At 38.1% G+C, this 20,404-nt stretch overlaps 1 protein-coding gene and 1 pseudogene across 1 annotated transcript in view; both read right to left on the reverse strand.

Moving 5' to 3' along the window:
- LOC141552621 (BPTI/Kunitz domain-containing protein-like) overlaps window positions 1-20,041 on the reverse strand; it is a 30,166-nt gene extending 10,125 nt beyond the window's left edge. The window contains exons 1-2 of the mRNA XM_074284699.1: window positions 19,951-20,041; window positions 18,138-18,278 (exon numbers count right to left, since the gene is read on the reverse strand). Of these exons, the coding sequence (XP_074140800.1) occupies window positions 18,138-18,278; window positions 19,951-20,041 (232 nt within the window). The remainder of the gene's footprint in view (window positions 1-18,137; window positions 18,279-19,950) is intronic.
- On the reverse strand, window positions 7,644-11,591 carry LOC141554671 (dihydrolipoyl dehydrogenase, mitochondrial pseudogene; annotated as a pseudogene).
- Window positions 20,042-20,404: the final 363 nt, after the last annotated feature.

Genomic DNA, 20,404 nt, shown 5'->3' on the forward strand with positions numbered 1-20,404 from the left:
CTTTTCCTCCTCCTCCTCCTCCTCTTCCTCCTCTTCCTCCTCCTCCTCCTCCTCCTCCTCCTCCTCCTCCTCCTCCTCCTCCTCCTCCTCTTCTCTTCCTCCTCCTCCTCCTCTTCTCTTCCTTCTCCTCCTCCTCCTCCTCCTTTTCCTCCTCCTCCTCTTCTCTTCCTACTTCTCCTCCTTCTCCATCTCCCTATCTGTCTGTCTCTCTCTGTGTCTCTGCATCCCCTCTTTTTCTCTCTGTATCTTGGTCATTTTTTCTGTTTTCCTCCCTCCCTCTCTCTGTTTCTCTGTCTCTCTCTATTTCTCTGTCTCTCGCTGTCTGTCTGTCTGAATGTCTGTCTCTTTCTCTCTCTATCTCTGTCTCTGCATCCCCTTTGTCTCTTCTTTTTTTTTATTTCCCTCCCTCTCTTTCTGTCTGTCTCTGCCTTTGTCTCTCCCCTCTCTCTCTTTCTCTGTCACTGTCTCTTTCTTTCTTCCCCTGTCTGTTTCTGCCTCTCTGCCTCTCTCTCTGTCTCTGTCTCTTTCTGTTTCTGTCTTTGTTTTTCTCTTTATTTCTCTGTCTCCCACTATTTCTGTCTTTCTGTCTGGCTGTCTCTCCCATCTCTGTCTCTGTATCTCTGTCTTTATCTCATTCTTTCCTCTCTCTTTATCTCTCGTATGTCTCTGTTTCTCTCTGTCTTTTTATCTCTCTTTCTCTCTTCCCCTGTCTTTGTCTCTGCCTCCTTGTCTGTCTGACTCTCTCTCTCTCTCTCTCTCTCTCTCTCTCTCTCTCTCTCTCTCTCTCTCTCTCTCTCTCTCTCTCTCTCTCTCTCTCTCTCTCTCTCTCTTTCTCTCTCTTCTCTTCTGTGATCCTGGGCAAGTCGTTGGCCATAGGGTTGGCTTTCATGACCTCTGAGGTCTTTTCCAGAGCTAAGATCATTAATAAAGAGTTAAGGATCTTAGAATCCCTAGAGTCTGAGGGTAAACTTGAACTCAGGCCTTTCTGATTCTAAGATTATCACTCTCTTAGTTATGAATCAAACTGAAACACTAGAATATAATTAGATTTCTGCCCCTATCTCCCCTCCATCCTGCCTCCATATTCTCCTCTCCCTTGCCCCTTCCCTTCCCAGTACCTCTCCTTCCCTTCCCCTCCTAGGAAAAATCTTTTTGGTACCTACTTTTATTTTTCTGCTTTGCTGATACAAGTAGCAGATCCAAGTTGGGAAGGATGAGAGAGAAGAGTAAGAGAGCAACAAGGACCTTTTGAGCCATGCTCACTTAGCAGTGTGTAATCCTCAGCAGGAGGGATTTCTTATGTAGCCAGTCAGCTAGCCAGGTAGGGTAGAAGGAGAGGCCAGGGAAGGGCTAATAAGTCCTCTTAGAGTTCTTGACCTTCTGGGATGACTGTTGCTTACTTGCCCAACTGGTGCCCGATGGTCACCCACCAGATAGGATTGTGGGCTGGGTGTTCTTGGCCTGGGGAGTGAGTGGAACAAATTGAAAGGGAGCCAGGAACACGAGGAATGAGAGCCAGAGCCCTGAGGCCTCTGATTCAGACACTGTGGGAGACAGCCTTCCTGACCAAGGTTTAGACAGGGGGGCAGGTACTGGAAGATCAGAGAGAGATCTTTGATATCTCAGAAGCCAGAAGGAAACTCACTCAGAGATTTTCACCAGTTTTGGCTGGTGCCCATCTACAACAGCCCTGACCATAATCATTCAGAGCCTGCTAGAAAGCCTTCATCCAATGATGGGGAACTCACTACCTTTCCAGGAAACCCATTTCATTTTGGGGATCTCTAATTGTTCTGAAGCTTTTCCTTATTTAGATCTAAACTGTCTTTCAGAATTGCCCCTATTTCTGCTCTCTAAGGTCAAACTGCATGGAACAACAAAGGACTGAATCTTCTTTAGAGTGGGAGTTCCTTGAAAATAGTAATTGTCATGGCAGCTAGGTGCACAGTGGATAGAGCACCAGCCCTGAAATCAGGAGAACCTGAGTTCTGGCCTCAGACACTTAACACTTCCTGACTGTGTGACCTTGGGCAAGTCACTTAACCCCAATTGCCTCAGCAAAAAAAATAGAAAGAGAAGAGACATTGTCATTTGTTTTTCTTCATAGTCTTTGCCTCAGTTTCCTTAATTTTAAAATGGGGATAACAGTACTTACCTCTCAGGGTGGTTGTAAGAATCCAATGAAATCATATTTATAAAAATCCTTATCACAGTGCCTGGCACATATTAGATGCAATATAAATGCTTATTCTCTTCCCTTCTTTATATCTCCTGTACTGCACAGTCATCCTTCACCTTTGCTACACGACTAGCCTTTCTTTTCTATTTATTGTAAAGGAGATGATAAAATTCTGGAAAGCCAGGATCTAATGACAGAAAAGTGTCAACTAGCTGCAAAAAACTCAGCCACTTAGGTGATGCTTTTTTGAAGTTCAAAAATATCCCTTGAGTCTGAAGGGAGCCATGACATTGGACAATCAATGATTTCACATGCCCCAAGATGACTCTGCAAAGATACCAGTCAGTCAAAAACTCTTGGGGTAGGAGCCAGCAGTCAAGAGGAACCCAGTTTCTCATACCCTGGAAAATCATTGACCATCAAAGTGAGAGAATTGGTTCCATTGAAAAACCATTTTCAATCAATCCATAAAAGATATTTATTAAGGATTTATTTTGTGCCAGGAGGAGGAGATACAAATACCAAAGAATAAAACAAGTTTTCCTTTCTTTAAAAAAAATAAAAAAATATATATATTTCAATTATCAAATTTTCATTTTCCCTCCCATGTCTTCCTACTCACTAGAAAGGAAACTGTAAAAGAAGAAAGAAAAAAAAGAAGGAAGAAGAGAGAAAAAGGAAAAAATAAAAGAATATTAAAATCCTATATTCAAGAATGTATAAGTAAATGTTTAATGAAAAAGATGTACAATTTAAAAATAAATGTAAAAAGTAGATAGCTAGGTGGCACAGTTGATAGAGCACCAGTTCCTGAAGTCAGGAAGACCTAAATTCAAATCTCACCTCAGACACTTAAAACTTCCTAGCTGTGTGACTCTGGGCAAGTCACTTAATCCAATTGCCTCAGCCAAAAAATGTAAAACTACTTGCAATTGTATTTACTCCTGACTTCAGGATTGGTGCTCTATTTATGAAGTTGGCTTAGCTATACCAGATCTAAAACTATATTATAAAGCAATAGTCATCAAAACTATCTGGTACTGGCTAAGAAATAGACTAGTTAATCAGTAGAATATGTTAGGTTCATAAGACAAAATAGTCAATAATAGCAATCTAGTGATTGACAAACCCAAAGACCTCAGCTTTTGGGATAAGAATTTACTATTTCACAAAAACTGCTAGGAAAATTGGAAACTAGTATGGCAGAAACTAGGCATTGACCCACACTTAATACTATAAACCAAGATAAAGTCAAAATCGGTTCATGATCTAGACATAAAGAATGAGATTATAAATAAATTAGAACATAAGATAGTTTACCTCTCAGACTATGGAGGAGGAAGGAATTTGTGACCAAGAAGAACTAGAGATTATTACTGATCATGAAGAATGTTGGAGGGGATGTGGGAAAAATGGGACACTAATGCATTGTTAGTGGAATTGTGAATGGATCTAACCATTCTGGAGTACATTTTGGAATTATGCTCAAAAAGTTATCAAACTGTCCATACCCTTTGATCCAGCATTCTTCATTATCAATAATAATCTTTAGTTCTTCTTTGTGTTAAGATCTGGTACAGCTAAGCCACCTTCATTTGATTTTTTTTTCATTAGTTCCCTTGAAATTCTTGACCTTTTGTTCTTCCAGATGAATTTTGTTGTTATTTTTTTCTAGGTCAGTAAGATAATTTCTTGGGAATTTGATTGGTATAGCACTAAATAAATAGATTAGGTAGTATTGTCATCTTTATTATATTCACTCGGCCTATCCAAGAGCACCTAATATTTTTCCAATTGTTTAGATATGACTTAATTTGTGTGGAAAGTGTTCTGTAGTTTTTCTCATATAGTTCCTGACTTTCCCTTGGCAGATAGATTCCCAAATATTTTATATTATTGACAATTATTTTAAATGGAATTTTTCTTTGTATTTCTTGCTGTTGGATTTTGTTAGTGATGTATAAAAATGCTGATGATTTATGTGGATTTATTTTGTATCATTAAATCAATTAAACATTTGGTTCAATGTTTAAAATATGTTTCATATTGATATTGCTTCATTATCTATGGTACCCTTTAACAACATAGAGTTTCCTTTAACCCTTACTTTTACCTTTACTCTGTATGTATCACCCTGCTTTAACTGTGTTTCCTGTAAATAACATATTGTAGGATTCTGGCTTTTAATCCAATCTGCTGCCCATATCTACTTTATGGGAGAGTTCACCCCATTCATATTTATGGTTAAAACTACTAAATCTGTATTTCCTGCCATCTTATTATCCTCAGATTATAGTTTTCTCTTTCCTTTCCCCTTTTCCCTCCTCCCCAGTATTTAACTTAAGGGCACCACTTGCCTCAAACAGTCCTCCCCTTTTAGAGTTCCTCCCCCTCTCTCATACTTTCCCCCTACTATTTCTATTTAACCTACCTCTTCCCTTTTTGCTTTTCACCTCCCACTTTTCAATGAGGTGAGCCAAATCTAATGAGAGTAAGATTCTCACATTGTTCTTCCCCCTCCCTTCTTTCCCTCAGATACATGATTTTCAGGGAGTCCAATAATCCTTAGATCATCTCTCCTAGATCTATTTTCCAAGTCTGTTGTTTTCCCAAGTAGGTATTTAACATTTTTTCTATTTTTTTTCTATTTTTTTTTTGTTTTGCTTGATTGATTCTTGATGTCTCATACACTCATTCATTTCCTTTTGTTCAGTTATGATTTTTAATGACTTATTTTCTTCATTTACTTTTTTTTGCTTCTTTTTGTATTTGTCCAATTGAGTTTTTAAAGAGTTGTTTTGTTCTATGGATTTTTTTTTCCATTTCACAATTTTTTAAAGGAGTTATTTTCTTTTTCTAATTCACAAATTCTATTTTCCTGGGATTTTTTTTAACCATTTCCAATTCACAAATTCTGTTTTCCTGGGAGTTCTTTACCTTTTTCATTTCACACTTCAGGGAGCTGTTTTCTTTTTTCACTTTATCAAATCTTTCTTCTAATGAGTTATATGCTTTTTCCAAACCCTCTTGCAAAGCTTTCCTTTACCTTACCCATTTTTCTTCTAGCTCTCTTTTGAGATACTTTTAAATTTTTTTCTAGGCAAGCTTTGTGTGATGAGGACCAGGTTATATCATGTTTTAGGGCTTCATCTGGAGACAATCTGCCTTTAGTCTTCTCAGGGTCTGACATCTGTTTTCTTTCACTATAGAAGCTGTCTATAGTTAGAGCTCACTTTGCCTTTTTACTCATTTGTTAAAAAAAAAAAAAAGAAAGAAAGGAAAAAAGAAAGTTGTGATCTGCTTTTAGGGCAAGCAGGTTCCAAGCTTTCTCTACAGACCAGGAAATGCTGCTCTGGGATCATGCTGAGTCACTCCTGGTGCTGGGTGGGTATGGCCAGGTCCCATGAGAATCTAGGGCTTTGGAGTACACTCTTTACCTTTTACATTTGTGTTGGATGTTTTATAACTTCTCTGCTGATCTACTGGTTTGCAACCAGGTCAGAGTAGCCAACATGTGGTAGAGTCTTCCCCATAGATTCTGGGCCCCGCAAAGACTACACCCTGCCCTGGGTCTGCCCAGCATGTGTTGGCCTCTGTGCTCTGCCTCCCTATATGTGTCTGGCCTCCTCCTGTGCTCATGCCCGATCAAAACAGATCTTTTCTGGCGATCTTCAAAATTATCTTCTGCTGGTAACTTGCTGCACTCCCAATATTCATGGATTCTGCCAGTCAAGCACTATTTCAGAGGCTGAATTTTGTAATTAATGTAAGGGTAGTAGGAGAACTCAGAAAGAAGCGTGTGTTCCTCTCTGCTATCTTGGCTCTGCCCCCACAAATGGTTGCCATTTTCTCAAAACATAGAAAATACTGAAGATATAACCATTAGCATAGACAGTTTGATTTGAAAATTATTCTTTTTCTTATAAAGCTGTGCATACCCTTTGAGTCAGCAGTGTTTCTACTGGGCTTGTATCCCAAAGAGATCTTAAAGGAGAGAAAGGGACCCTTATGTGCAAAAATGTTTGTGGCAGCCCTTTTTATAGTGGCCAGAAACTGAAAACTGAATAGATGTTCTTCAATTGGAGAATGGCTGAATAAAATATGGTATATGAATGTTATGGAATATTATTGTTCTGTAGAAAATGACCAACAGCATGATTTCAGAAAGGCCTGGAGAGACTTACATGAATTGATGCTAAGGAAGTGAGCAGAACCAGGAGATCATTGTACATGGCAACAACAAGACTATATGATGATTGATTCTGATGGACATGGCTCTTAATGAGATGATTCAAACAAATTCCAATTGTTCAGTGATGAAGAGAGCCATCTGCACCCAGAGAGAGGACTATGGGAACTGAGTCTCACTCTTTCTGTTGTTGTTTGCTTGCATTTTGTTTTCTTTATCAGGTATTTTTTTCCTTCTTGATCTGATTTTTCTTGTGCAGCAAGCTAACTGTATAAATATGTATAATATATTGGATTTAACATGTATTTCAACATATTTAGCATGTATTGGATGGCCTGCCATCTAGGGGAGAGGATGAGAGGAAGAAGGGGATAATTTGGAACAGAGGCTTTGCAAGGGTCAATGTTGAAAAATTATCCGTGCATATGTTTTGTAAATAAAAAGCTTTAATAAAAAAAACACACAAAAAAGAGAAATTTGTTTTTTTAAGACTGAACTGGAAAGTCTAAGACCTTATAAAAATTATGTTCCAGAGATAGTCATAATCCATTTTAGTGAATAGCAAATGAATGCTTAAATCTAATCTTATCATATTTTCATATCTACTTTCACCCTATACGTTTGTGTCTTTAATTAGTTAACTACTTCTAAGCCCCAAAAGTATATTAGGATGTAGCAGTGTCACTTAAATGTACTTACTTGGAAATTCCATTTATTTCCAAACATTTCTATTTCTGGATTGTAAAAATTTAATAGTCTAATGAAATTAAATGATTAACATTTATTTCCTATATTTATACTACTTTATTATACACATTTGAACTTTTTGTTCATTTTAATTACTTGTTTCCAATGGGAAACCCAAGTATAAAAACTAGACCCACCTATATTTAAACATAACATGCTACACCAATGTCAACTTGACTGAATCTAAGGAAGAAACAAGAATTTTGGTGTGAAAACTATTAAAGTATAACAGTTAAGCAATTTATGTAATGTTACAAAAAGTTTTATGTGATTTTTACCAAATTTATAGTTATCTGCTATCCTTCAAGTTTTACTTCTGCAATACTCAATGCACAGAAAATAAATGATTATTAAATTTATTTAATTTACATATACTGGATCATTTGGTTTTGCTCAGATCTATTTATTAAATATTTGCTTAATGTTACTTAAGTCTTAAAGAGCCTTTGAGCTATGAGCTTTCCATATTAGATGCCCTCCACTAAAATCTCTCAGGTATTTCAGAAGAAAAGTATATTTCATTTAATTTTAAAAGTTGATTGCTTTGCCAAGAGATACAGCTAGGTTTGTTTCCCTGAAAGCTTCTGATATAGATAGATGGGCACGAGAAACTCTTGCAACATCTTCACAGGATGCTCCAATACTCCAAGGCAAGGACAGTTTCATTTATCATTTTTCCAACATCTACTCCTGGAATCTGTGCTCCCATATTCTGTCTCTGGATTTCTGCTCAAGAATCTTTACTACGCCATATGTGTCAGTATTAATTTTAGCTCTATTGGTGGCAAAAGGAAAGTTCAATTTTGTACTAAGTATTCTCTTTCTTCGATTGCTCTTCTGATTTACCAACCCATACAACTTCAGAATGTGTATGGATCACTTCATTTTCAGCTTAGTGAGCTAACAAGAGACCAGTAATTACATCTCCAATAGCAAAGATATTTGGAATTTTGGCTTGGAATCTGCTATTGACTGGGAGTCTACCTTTCCAATCCAGATCAATTTCAAATTCTTCCAGTCCCAAGTTTTTGGTGAAGAGTCAACACAAACTAAGAATACCTCACAAGTGAGAACTTTAGATTTTATGCCAGAGGCAGCTATATTTACTACATCAATTTTATCTGGTTTCTTGGTATCTCCAGTAACTTTAGTATTTAATTTAAATGTAAATCTCTGAATTTTTAGAAATCTCCATGTCAGTTCCCATACTATCAACATGACCTAAGAACTCTGTTGCTGTCACATCTGCACCAGGTCCTTGCCACATTGAACCCAATTTTACACCTGTAACTCCTACACCAATGACATCCATCTTATTTAGAATTTTTTAAAGCATAAAATACCTGTAGATGAGACAATTGTTTCTCATCAATTGTGATTCCAAAGAATAGAGTAACTTCTGAACCTGTGATTATGAAAATGTTTTTTTTTTTTTTATTGATAACCTGAGAGCTGCCATTAGATTTCTTCTGTGACCTGGTTTTTTGCCTGTTATCTTTCAATATCCATCCATATGAGTAACTTTACTTTGCTTAAATAAATGAGCAATTGGGGCAGTTAGTTGGTGCAATGGATAAGAGCATTAGCCTTGAAGTCAAGAGGATCTGAGTTCAAATATGGCTGCAGACTAAACTTAACATGTCCTAGCTGTGTGACCCTGGGCAAGTCACTTAACCCCAACTGCCTCAGCAAAATAAATAAATAAGTGAGCAATTTCACCAGTTAAAGACTTTATTGCAGTATTCTTTTTGCTCTATCATCCTCTCTAAATTTAAGTGAATTTCTGCAATTTCAATTCCTCTGGAGGCAAATAATAAATAAATAAATAAACAAATAAATAAATAAATAAATAAATGAAATGTGGAGTTATTCATTGAAGCCTTAAAAGGAATATAGTCAACATTCAAACAAATTCCACCAAGTGTTTCATTTTTCCCCCCTCAATACAGACTTCCTTAAAGCCAGTGGTACAGCTGTAATAGCAACACATCTCCCAGAATCAGAAGGTATGACCATTACATCAGCATCCTTAAAGAAACTAAATCCCCTGTAGTCTTTGAAGCATTCAACTGCAATGGACTCTCTTGGTCAGGGTGCAAGATACCTGACTCAAACTCCGTATTTTTCTCTTGAATGACCTGCTGCCTTGAACTTTCACCTCCACCAAATGCTTCCTCCACCTCATTAAGGACTTTTAAAAATAGTATTTTTTAATATTTTCTACATCACTTCCTCATCTAAGCAATCAAAAAAGCAATACATCAAATTACGATTTGTGTCATTTGCTAATTTCTGAGGTAGAATGCTCACACTAAACATCTTACGAATCCTTTTTAACACTTTAGTGTAACCTGTCCTGTATTATGTAAACACAATCAAGCAAAATCTATTCTTTACTCTCAAATTGCTTCCATTTTAGTGCAATTAGAACCTGAGATAATGGATCATGCACACCACAATGTAGCAGAGAGAAAAGGAAAATAAACAGGGCTAATTACTTTTTTCCAATTCCAAGAATAAAAAACCTAGACCCACCTATCTTTAAACATAACATGCTAAGATATTGTGAGAAGATGTACATCTATTCATCCATTTACACACACATATACATGCATAATGCACTCATACGTACATGGACACACACACATCCACACTCAAACATTCATCTGTGCACAATATCAACACATGCACCCATACATATATGAATATGCACAAACATGTATTCATATAATCCATGCATCCACATTGAGCATGGAAATAGAATTGGCAAATTACAGGGAAAGGTCTCTCTGAGCAGATTGTGTGACTCTTGGGTAGGGGGTGGCAGAGATCTCAGAATCTTTAGTTGCCTTCAGAGCTCCCCTCAAAGACTACCTCCTCCACAAAGCCTTTTCTGACCTCCTCCCTCAGTTGCTAGAGCTTCCCCCCACCCATCACTTATTTTGCATCTATTTTTTTTGGCACATAAAGCATCTAGTTATATGTTGTCTCCCCCAGTGCACTGCAAGCTCCCTGACAAAAAGTGTGTTTAATTTTTTCGTATTTGAATGCCCAGGGTCTAATACAGTGGCTGGTATGCAGCAAGTGCTTAATTATTGCTAGTCAGTTGATTAATGTCCAAGCTAATTAAACTAAATATCACTATACTATTATTATACTAAATATACAAATATAATATGTTGCCTGTAATAGCATTGCCAGAGTTACATAAAGGTACATCTTGCTCATTCCTCTCCTTTTCTATATTTATGGAGAAGCATAATCAGTCAGCTTAGAGGATGTAGAGTATGATCTGGCCACCAGATGGTGCTCAAACTCCCTATGAATAAGCTCCAGAAACTCCTGAAAATGCTTGGGCTCTCAACTTTGTCATCTCCCAAATTATAGAGTAGTCTAGAAGTATGGTTTAGAATATATCCTATGTGCTTCAGCTTAAAAAACAACAGCAGGAAACTTCTTATCTTTGCTCTTTAGAGAAGATTCTTTTTTTTTTTTTTTTTTTTTTGGATTTGGATTCTTCTTTTCTCCCTCCCTCTTCATTCAGTTTCCTGGAATTCTTATCTTTTTTTTTTTTTTTGTTTGTTTGTTTTTGTTTTTGTTTTTGCTGAGGCAGTTGGGGTTAAGTGACTTGCCCAGGGTCACACAGCTAAGAAGCGTTAAGTGTCTGAGGTCAGATTTGAACTCAGGTCCTCCTGACTTCAGAGCTGGTGCTCTAACCACCACACCAAATAGCTGCCTCAGTTTCCTGGAATTCTTAACATTTGTATTTGCTCTTGTACAAATATTCCATTAAACTAAAAAACAAATTAATGATTTATTCAGTCATTCCGAGTAATTTTTTCAATTTCTTTCCGTTTTTGCCACCACACAATCACAATTCCCTCTTTAAATAGCCATAGGACTTAGCATAAGATTTCACAAAGCAAGTTCTGAGATCTGTCCCACTTGGACCGATTCCCCTTTCCCTCTACTCCTCCTCCTACTCAATGTACTCCAGATGTCTCTGGAAGAGATAATGGGGCTGATTATTTTGCTTCACTTAAAGCCAATTCACTTGAAAGACATGAACTTCTTGGTCGTTCTATCCTTTTTAAGAATAAAAGATGAAAGGTGGCTAGGTGGCGCAGTGGATAGAGCACCAGTCCTGACCCGAGTTCAAATCTGACTTCAGTCACTTAACACTTCCTACCTCTGTGACCCTTAACTCTGATTGCCTCAGGTAAAAAAAAAAAAAAAAAAAAAAAAAGAATAAAAGATGAACAAGAAAAGCAAAGGGTGAGTTATAAAAAGCATTGGAATTAAGTACCACTCAGAGATATGCTGATAAATATTTAATAATTGGCTCTTTTTAAGTTTAATTTGCATTATTTAGATTTTCATCATCACTTTTTTAATTTAGACAATCAACAAAACACTAAATCAAACCCTGAGTTACTTCATTTACCCATTTCTGAGGTTCAGATCTAGCACCCCCATAGTTCCGTTGTGCCTCTCTGGGGTAGCTACGATTCCTGGCTTGGCATCTTTGTTTCACCCAATTATTTTTGAGTCCTGTGGATCCCAATCTATGGACATGTGCTCCCAATTTGAGGACCTCACAGGGCTCCTGGAATGATACTTTGGCCCATTCCTATTTTGTTTCACTGGAGAATATGGGAAGGGAAAACTCCCAAACTGAATTTGAATAAATATATCTTCTATCTCATGCTCAAGAAAACTCTTGGCTCTCTAAGAAGGAAAGGGAAATGGAAAATGAAGGACTTTGGGAAATGTATGCTCTACATATATATCCTAGTTTACTGGAGCCTCACTCTTCTTTCACTATAATCACGGCTGAAAAATCTTGGCAAAGCTTGGCTACAATGGGAAAAAACAATCAGGTTGTTCTTCCCATAATCCTCTTGGATTTTTTTTTTTTTTTTTTTTTTTTTTTTTGCTGTTCAAGCTCTTATTTAGGCAGAAAAGTAAGAAATATTTAGAGTCATTTAGCTCTCAGAAAAATAAAATGAGAGAGCTCTGGGGGAAAAAAAAACTGAGAGAGGTATGATGGGGACAAAGTGGAAAAAGACCAGAAAATAGATTTGCAAAATTACCCCTCCTGGAACAATAAAGAGAAATGAAAGAGAGCAAAGGAGAAGAAAGATATGTTTTCTAGCCTTCATTTTCTATATATGGGGTGGGACCTGAGGTAGCTGTGTTATATACATAAATACCTATATATTAATATCTTAATAATAATAAATACCTATATATTAAATGTAACCCTAGCTACCTCGATCCCTTTGCCTTAAGGCTACATACAATACATTTCAGTCACTCTCAGTATTCTTTAATACTTGAAGAGATCTGGAGATATCAAGGCTCCTTGAAAATACCACTGATGGTGTTCCCTCCAAGAGCAGGACTGTGGCTCCCTTGTTCTCCAATTCCATTTAGCTGCATACTGTCAGTGAGGGATTGTTCATGTATGCAGAGCAAGGGATAGCACATGGGTAGCTTGTCATTGCTACCATTGACATTAAAACTGACACTTTCTATGGAGGTAGTGAACTTCCTATCCTTAGGTGGTAAATTAATAAACACGTGTTAAGTCCCTCCTATGGGTCAGGCACCGTGCTAAGTTGAAAAGCAGCATATAAAAGGTATTTATGTATAAGCTGAGAAACTTCTCCTTCAGGATCAAATTACTATTTGACCTAAGTGTCAGATTAAATGACCTTCAATGTCCTTTCTATATATCTGAGTTCTTCTGTGTAAATAAAGTCATTTGCCCAAGGTCACACAAAGAATTAGTCCCTGGGCTCACCTAGTTGTAATTTGTGAAGTGGGGCCCAATGAATACTAAGGATGGAGCTGGATCCCAGCCTCTTTCCTTGGAATCTGAGGCAGAAGAAGGAATTTATGGGTTTGGGGCCCAACATAGCTCTATCAACCCATGGAAACAGATAATCGGCTCGGGCTGCTTGCAGGCCCACAACTCAGTCAATCACAATCATAAACAGAGTATTTTATTTCAGGAGATGGGGCATAGTTAACACAACCTGTAGGTGAAACCCTCTGAAATCCCAATCCTGTGGGGCAGGCAGAGTCAATGGATGCAGTAGAGAAGGTTAGCCTGGAGTCCAACTGAGAACCACATCCTTCTGGGACACAGGATTTGCTGGTAGTACTCACGGGGTCAAGATACTAGTATGGTAGAGTTCTCCTAGAAGACAGCAACAGGCCCATGAGCTCTTCCAGAATACACAGTGGTTCCAGAGTACTTTTAAGTCAAGAGAGGCAAAATCATGTAAATAGCTTAATCTAGACATCACCAATTAGGAAACTAAGGCTCCCAGAGGACGGGACCACTTGCTTGTTGCCACCTGGCTAGTAGGAGTTGGAAGTATGATCCACAATGGGAACTTCCAAGGTCTCTTCTGGCCCACCTGCCGCCTTAACAACTTCCATCCACTCAGGAAGTTTCTTTGCCTCTTTTCTTAAAACTATTTAAACATCTTTCCTGTTTAACCTGTTGCTGCATACTGTCCCCCTCCCTTCCCACTAGGGACAGAACCTCCTGTACTATAATTTCCATGGCCAGGTCCTCTACCAATGACGAAAATCTTATTTAAATAGGCGCGAGTCCCTGGTTATATCCACCACCATTCTAGCAATCCCCTTGCAGTTTTCAGGCTATGGATTCCTGCCTTACCTTTAAGCAGGCTTTCTGGCAATCCACCATGGTAAGAAAGTTGTTGGCGTTGCCCCCACAACTGTAATAGTCGAAGGCCGAACAATGATTTATTTTATGGTTGTAATAAAACCGCTGGATGCTTTTCTTGCACTTGCCCTTATTAAGAGGTAGGAGGCAGTTATCTGTGGGAGAGCCCCACCACCAGGAGAGAGGAAACACATCAGAAAATGTGACAAGGGAAAGTCACTAAACCTGACAAACCTTGAAAAATGAGCCCTAACCTGCACCTCCAGCCCACAAAAAATCCAACGGGATCTGAGAGTAGCTCTTTTAATCAATGAATGAATGGATTTTTAGTAATTGCCAACTATTGCAAAAACAAAGTTGACCCTATGTTCAAACTGCTTACTTTCTAGTGAAAATATAAAAGGGGATCTGTGGAGAAAAACCAGTCTTGAGTCAGAAAAACTTGGATTCAGTGTAACTTTGAGATAATCACTCTGAACCTCTGTTTCTTCATTCTAGTGAGAATAATGATAGTGTGTGTGGGGAAACAACAAGGCTACAATAGAATTGGTTTTTGCTTATGTTTATAATCATTTAGATATTGATGCTCAGAAACAAAATTGGTTCTGTAGATGAACTTTTTGGAAAAATGAGTGTGTGAAGGTCCAGGCTGGGAGATGGAAACTCTGAGGGTAATGGCAGTGGGGGTGGAGAGGAGATGAGGAGGAAAAATTGTGAAGAAACTGGAGAGTTTTGGAGAAAAAGGATTAAATAAGCATGAAAACACTTTACCAAAAAAGTCAGCTAATTAATGATAATTAGTAGATCTAGTGAGAGTACATAATTATTATTAGATATCCATTAAGTAATCTAATTTCTAATTAGATTGTTACAAAGATTAATTATTAGATTAGGATGCTCAGGAAAGAGAATGGCTGCCTCAGGATAATTTTCTGAGCAGAATTCATGAATACTTCTGAGACTGGGTTCAAATGCCAATGAGGAAGACAGTTTTGACAGCAGTGGGGGCTGGGATCTGGATCCCTGGTAGGAAAGCTCTTTTTTTCACAGTAAAGACAATGTAGAAAGCTAGAAAATAGATTTGTTGATCTAAAAAAATTAGAGATGTAGTTGTTTTCTACTGATGTAAAGTATATGAAGTCTTCCGAGATGATGTTAGTTTTTACTCAATTGTTTCTGTTACAAGAAAACTCATGAAATGGGAATGATATGTAAATAAGAACAAAATACAACAAGAAAACTTAAAAAAATAAGATTGGGTGAATGGAGAACTGTTTTTTAAGGAACGTTAAAGGATTTCCTGAAGTTGTTTTTCTGAGTTGCCATTTTCCCCAGAAACACCAAATGCAGATTATGTAGGAAACCATGAATGTATCAAGGATGAAGCAACCTTGAGCTGATATAATTTGTTGTTTCTTCCAAACTGGACTCCCTGTACCCTTGGGAGAACCCAGTCAGTCTGCATTAGGTTGAGAAACTGTGCAGCTGGCACTCATGTAGATAAGGAGACTATCTTATCTTCATAATCTAGCAAGAGACATGAATACCGCTTTTGCCATCACCTTGTTCCTCCCCTTTGGGAGGACATTTTTACTTTTCCCTCCTTCATTGTGTCTTTCTCCTTCCCGTATTATGCCCCTTTAAGTGGGGATTTATGTTTTTTCCTCTTCCTTTTCTTATACTGTCATAAATATTACAAACCTCTGTATGGATTGTTCTTTGGGTTCCACATAAATGTTAATTTATCTTGTAATAAGCCTAATTTTCATGTAAGTTCCATGAAGCCATGATTTCCTATTGACAAATGATGGCAGTGGTGGGATTGTCAGATTAGAGGAGTTAGAAATGAATCCTAAAAGATTCTTTTGGAATCCAAACCCTAGTATGTTCTACCAAGCTGGCAAGGATTTGAAGCTGGGCCCAGAATGCATTGCATCCAGCATCCCTTGATGTTTTCATCATCACCATCAACACAACCATTTCTTCAAAAAACACAAAACAGCTTCAACAGCTCCTAAAATCGTCAACTAAAGTCATGGGTGATAGACTCCAAATAGCTGTAGTGAGAGAGGACTCTGCCACTGAAATTCTAGATTGTTGGAGTCAAGGTAGCCCTCACGAAGTTGAAAATCACAGTTCTCAACATTTTAGGATCATTTAGTCCAATCCCTTCAGTTTATAGAATAGTAAACTAAGGGTCAGGGAGATAAAGTATCCTTGAACTCCTTTTCTTTACGGTTTCCTTTTGTGTATGTTTTCCCTATCATAATAAAAACCCCTTGACAGCTAGGAACAATCTTTCTTTTTTGTTTATGTGGTAGAAATGTTTCATTTTCTTTTTCTTTTATTACATTTTATTATACCCTTCTCATAGATATTTGCCCAACTGTTTCCTGTAAATATTAACCTCGCCTGTCTAAAACTTGAGTCACAGAATGACAGAATGAAGGGAAGATTTTTTGACATTTCTCAGATAAGAAACTAAAGGGAAATTGGGCCTTTCCAAAGGGAATTAATTATTTGTAGAAGAATTTTCCTATTGCATGTAAACTAATCCATTGTGAACTCTTTAAATGTAATTTAATCTGTAATCTGAATTAGTTTGTTTATAGTCTGTTTATAGATTTGTTTCCTTAGGGATATAGGAGACTATAGTTCTATTTAAATAAGTTCAATTTTTATGATATTGAAGGAAGTATAGGATTAAGAATCTGTTTTTTAAGCTTCTGTGGCTTAAAAGGGTATAAAAAGTATTTATTTCTGTCTTTGACATAATCTTGTCTATAAAGAGTATCATTAAAATCCTAATCTTTGTTCACAGTTATTTAATTTTTTAAATCTCTTTAACCTGTGATTAAACATAATGAAATGTAGATGTTTTCTTTTGTAGCTTCTGCATTATGGTAGATTTATTTTGGCACTAGTGACTTACCACATTAACTCAAAGTGGAGATATCTCCTATAGCATTTGTATTTGTCTTCCTAGCACCTAGAACATTGTCTGACATACTAAAAGCTCTTAATAAGTGTTTATATAATAGAGGGGGTGGGAACTTTTCTAAACAAAGCCTTTCTTTTTCCCTTTATATAGGAGTAAGCCTTGGTTGGTAGCAATTGCTGATTTGCCAGTTTCCAAGATCTAAATTGCTCACATTGAAAATTAGCCAATAAACATTTATTAAACACCTATTATGTGTCAAATTCTGCTCATTCTGTGTATTCAGAAACAGATGAATAGAGTTGCCCAGTGTCACAAAGCTAATAAGTGTCTGGAACTGAATTTGAAGCCATGTTTTCCTAACTCTAGGCTACTTGGCCCTCCTAAATCCCCTCAGCCTGGGAACCTATGATCTTGCTTATCTGTATATCAGGGATTATGATAAATTCTGAAAATACAAATACAATAAATAAATAATTAATCTTTGCTCATAAGAAGCATGCATTATATTGGTAAAGGAGAGGAAACAATATATACATATATATGTATATATATATATACACATACATACATATATATAGACATACATACATAATATACCGAATAAATATCTGAAGTAAATATAAGGAAGTTAAATACAAGATGGCTTGACAAGGAGGGCACTGTAATTGAGGCAAGGGTATACTGGAGTCAGCTTCATTGTTTTGAGAAAGCTGGTTATTAAATGTATAGGACTGCTAGGTAATACAGTGGATAGAGGAATGGTCTTCCAGGAATTGGGGCTAAGGTATAAATAATTTGACAGGGGTTTTTGATTCCCGATTTAATCTGATTTTCACTCTCTCAGTTATAGGTGCTTACTATATGCTCATGGATTGGTTGAGTGCAGGACTTAATCCCAAAGTCTGAAGTCCAATACTCTAATGCTTCCCTGGAAAGGGGAGAAAGGCTGGGTTAAATTTCAGTGTGAGCTTTTTACACCTTGGAAATCAGCAAACTACAAATGAGGGCTTGAGTTATTATTCTGTTGATTGACTCTAGAATGTGGTAGAGGAAATCTTAATAATTCAGATTAAACAGGAAAGTTCGTAGGGAGCAATATAGTTCACCTCCCTCCCCACTGTAGTGGGTTTGAGACAGAGAGCATATTCCCTTCTTTTTCCAAAGAGAGGACTCATATCTTTTGAGTTATCTAGACCTCTTATTCCTGCCCCCCTTCAGACACTGTAGAAGCCAAAGAAGGGATTGTTTATGGAGAGGTGGGCCTTTCCAGGATCTCTTAAATCATTTTCTCAGTCTCCTGGATTAGCACCTTCCCACCTGCCTCACATGCCCACATGCCCAAATATCCCTCTTCCTTTCCCCTCTCCTCAATAATTACCTTGTTTTGTATCCAAGCACATAAATCCACAGCCAAATAGGCAACACTTCAGTGTTCCTCTGCACTCTTTATCTTCTGCACAGCGATGCAATTTCCACGTCACACAGTGGACTTTATCGACTGGACATTTCCCAGGTTTTTCTGCAGCACAAATAGCACCGGGCTAATGAGCACAACAGGAATCCTCAGATTTGGAATTGGAAGGGCCTTCAGGAAGCATCTCATCCAAATGTTTCATCTTGGACAGGAGGAACCTGAAGACTACATTTGCCCCCAAATCATAAGAAGGGATGAACAGCTGAGCTTAGATCAGAACCCCAACTTCTTGGCTGCTTTGGGACATTTGTACTTATTGGCCCAAGACTAGGAGAACTCAGACTCTTCTACCCTTCTCTACAGCTTGTCTGACAGACCACTGAACTCTCTATAGAACATTCCAGGCCTTCCTATGGAGAGAAGCAGGACATCAACCCAGTTATCAGAGAGGGGTATGGAGTTCTTCCTGTAAATCTCTGTCTCTCTGTCTTTGTCTCTGTCTCTCTGTATGTGTCTCTGTCTCTAGCATTCTCTCTGTCTCTCTTTCTCTCCCCTTCTCTTTGTCTCTTTGTGTGCATATCTGTCTCTGTCTCTCTCCGTTTCTATCTCTCAGCCTGTCTGTATCTCTGTGTCTCTGTCTCTCTCTTTCTCTCTGTCATCTGTCTCTCTCTGTGTGTCTGTTTCTCTGCCTCTATTTTTTTCTCTGTCTCTTTTTCTCCTGTCTCTTTCTCTCTCTCTTTGTGTCTCTCTTTTTATCTCTTCTCTCTATATCTCTCTCTGTCTCTATCTCTTTTTTCTCTTCTGTCTGTCTCTGGGTCTCTGTCTCTTTCTCTCTGTCTGTGTATGTCTCTATCCTCTTTCTGTCTCTGTCTCTGTCCCTCCCTCCCTCCCTCCCTCTTCTATTATTCTCTCTCTTTCCTTCTTCCCTCTCTTCTTCTTCTCTATTCTTTCTCTCCCTCTTTCTAGTTTTACCTCCCCTCATTTTCTCCATCTACCCTTCTTCTTCCTTCTCCCTCTTCTCCTTCTTTAAACCCTTCACTTCTGTGCCAGGAGGGATGTGATATATTTATCTTCAGTCTTCTGAACTTGTGGCTACTTGTTGCATTGATAAGAGTTCTAAAGGCTTTCAAAATACACTGAATCATTGAAATGATTTAAGATTTTGTGGTTCTAGGAATCACTGGATTGATAGAGAATTGATAGATAGATAGAACTACAAGTGACCCAAGAGATTGTTAGATTGATGCTGGAAAGGACCGGAGAGGCCATTTAGTGCAACCCCTCCCACCTCCTCTCATTTTACAGATCAGGGAAGTAAAGTCCAGAGAAATAAGGTGACTGATCCATAAATGAGAAAGAAAGAAGGAAACAAACTCATGTGTCAGGCACTCTGTTTTACAAGTATCGTCTCATTCGATCCTCACAGCAATCCTGGTAACTATTATCATCACTCTCAGGTGAAGAAAGTGAGGCAGACAAAGATCAGGTAACCTGCCCAGGTTCCCATAGTTAGTGAACATCTGAAGCCATGTTCAAACCTAGATTTCCCTCACTTCCAGCCCAGAGCTCTCCCTGCTGAGCTACCCAGCTGCCTCTGAGCAGGTAAGCAGCAGAAAGGAATTTGATCTTTCACCCTCAACCTTAAATCCTGCTTTCATTCTTTCATTTCAGGGTTCCTCTCGATGCTTCTATTTTATAGATGAGGAAACTTGAGACCACAAGAAGTTTAAATGGCTTGCTTAAAATCACCTGGATAGCAAAGAGCAGAGTCACCTACCTCTCCAGTATGACATCCGGGACAAAACAGGGAACTCCCAGCAGAGGGCAAGGAGTATTATGAAGAGGAGCACATAGTAATGGGCCTGCATGGTACAGTGTTGTCTGGAAGAAAAGGAGGGGATCCCAGCTTTGGCTATAGATAGATGGATGGAGTAGGGAAGTGCAGAGTCCTCACCTCCTAAGGGCTTTTGTGTAACTCTGGACCATCCAGGCAAGGCGTTCATCTGAGTGAGCTCTATGTGCTCAGTCTGGGACATAAAGAACTTGTGAGTACTAACTGAGAATGAGGCGCTCCTCTAGGTGCCTCAAGGGCCTTCGCTGAACTGTTACTTGGCAAAGAGAATTTGTTCCCACCAGCATGACTAGAGATCCTTTTCTTAGAAACTGATAAGTGCCAAATGTTTTATGATCATGATAACCCCTTGGCTTTGCACAGATGATCACAGAATAAT

The sequence above is a fragment of the Sminthopsis crassicaudata genome, chromosome 2 (genome assembly GCF_048593235.1).
Source record: "Sminthopsis crassicaudata isolate SCR6 chromosome 2, ASM4859323v1, whole genome shotgun sequence".
NCBI lineage: Eukaryota > Metazoa > Chordata > Mammalia > Dasyuromorphia > Dasyuridae > Sminthopsis > Sminthopsis crassicaudata.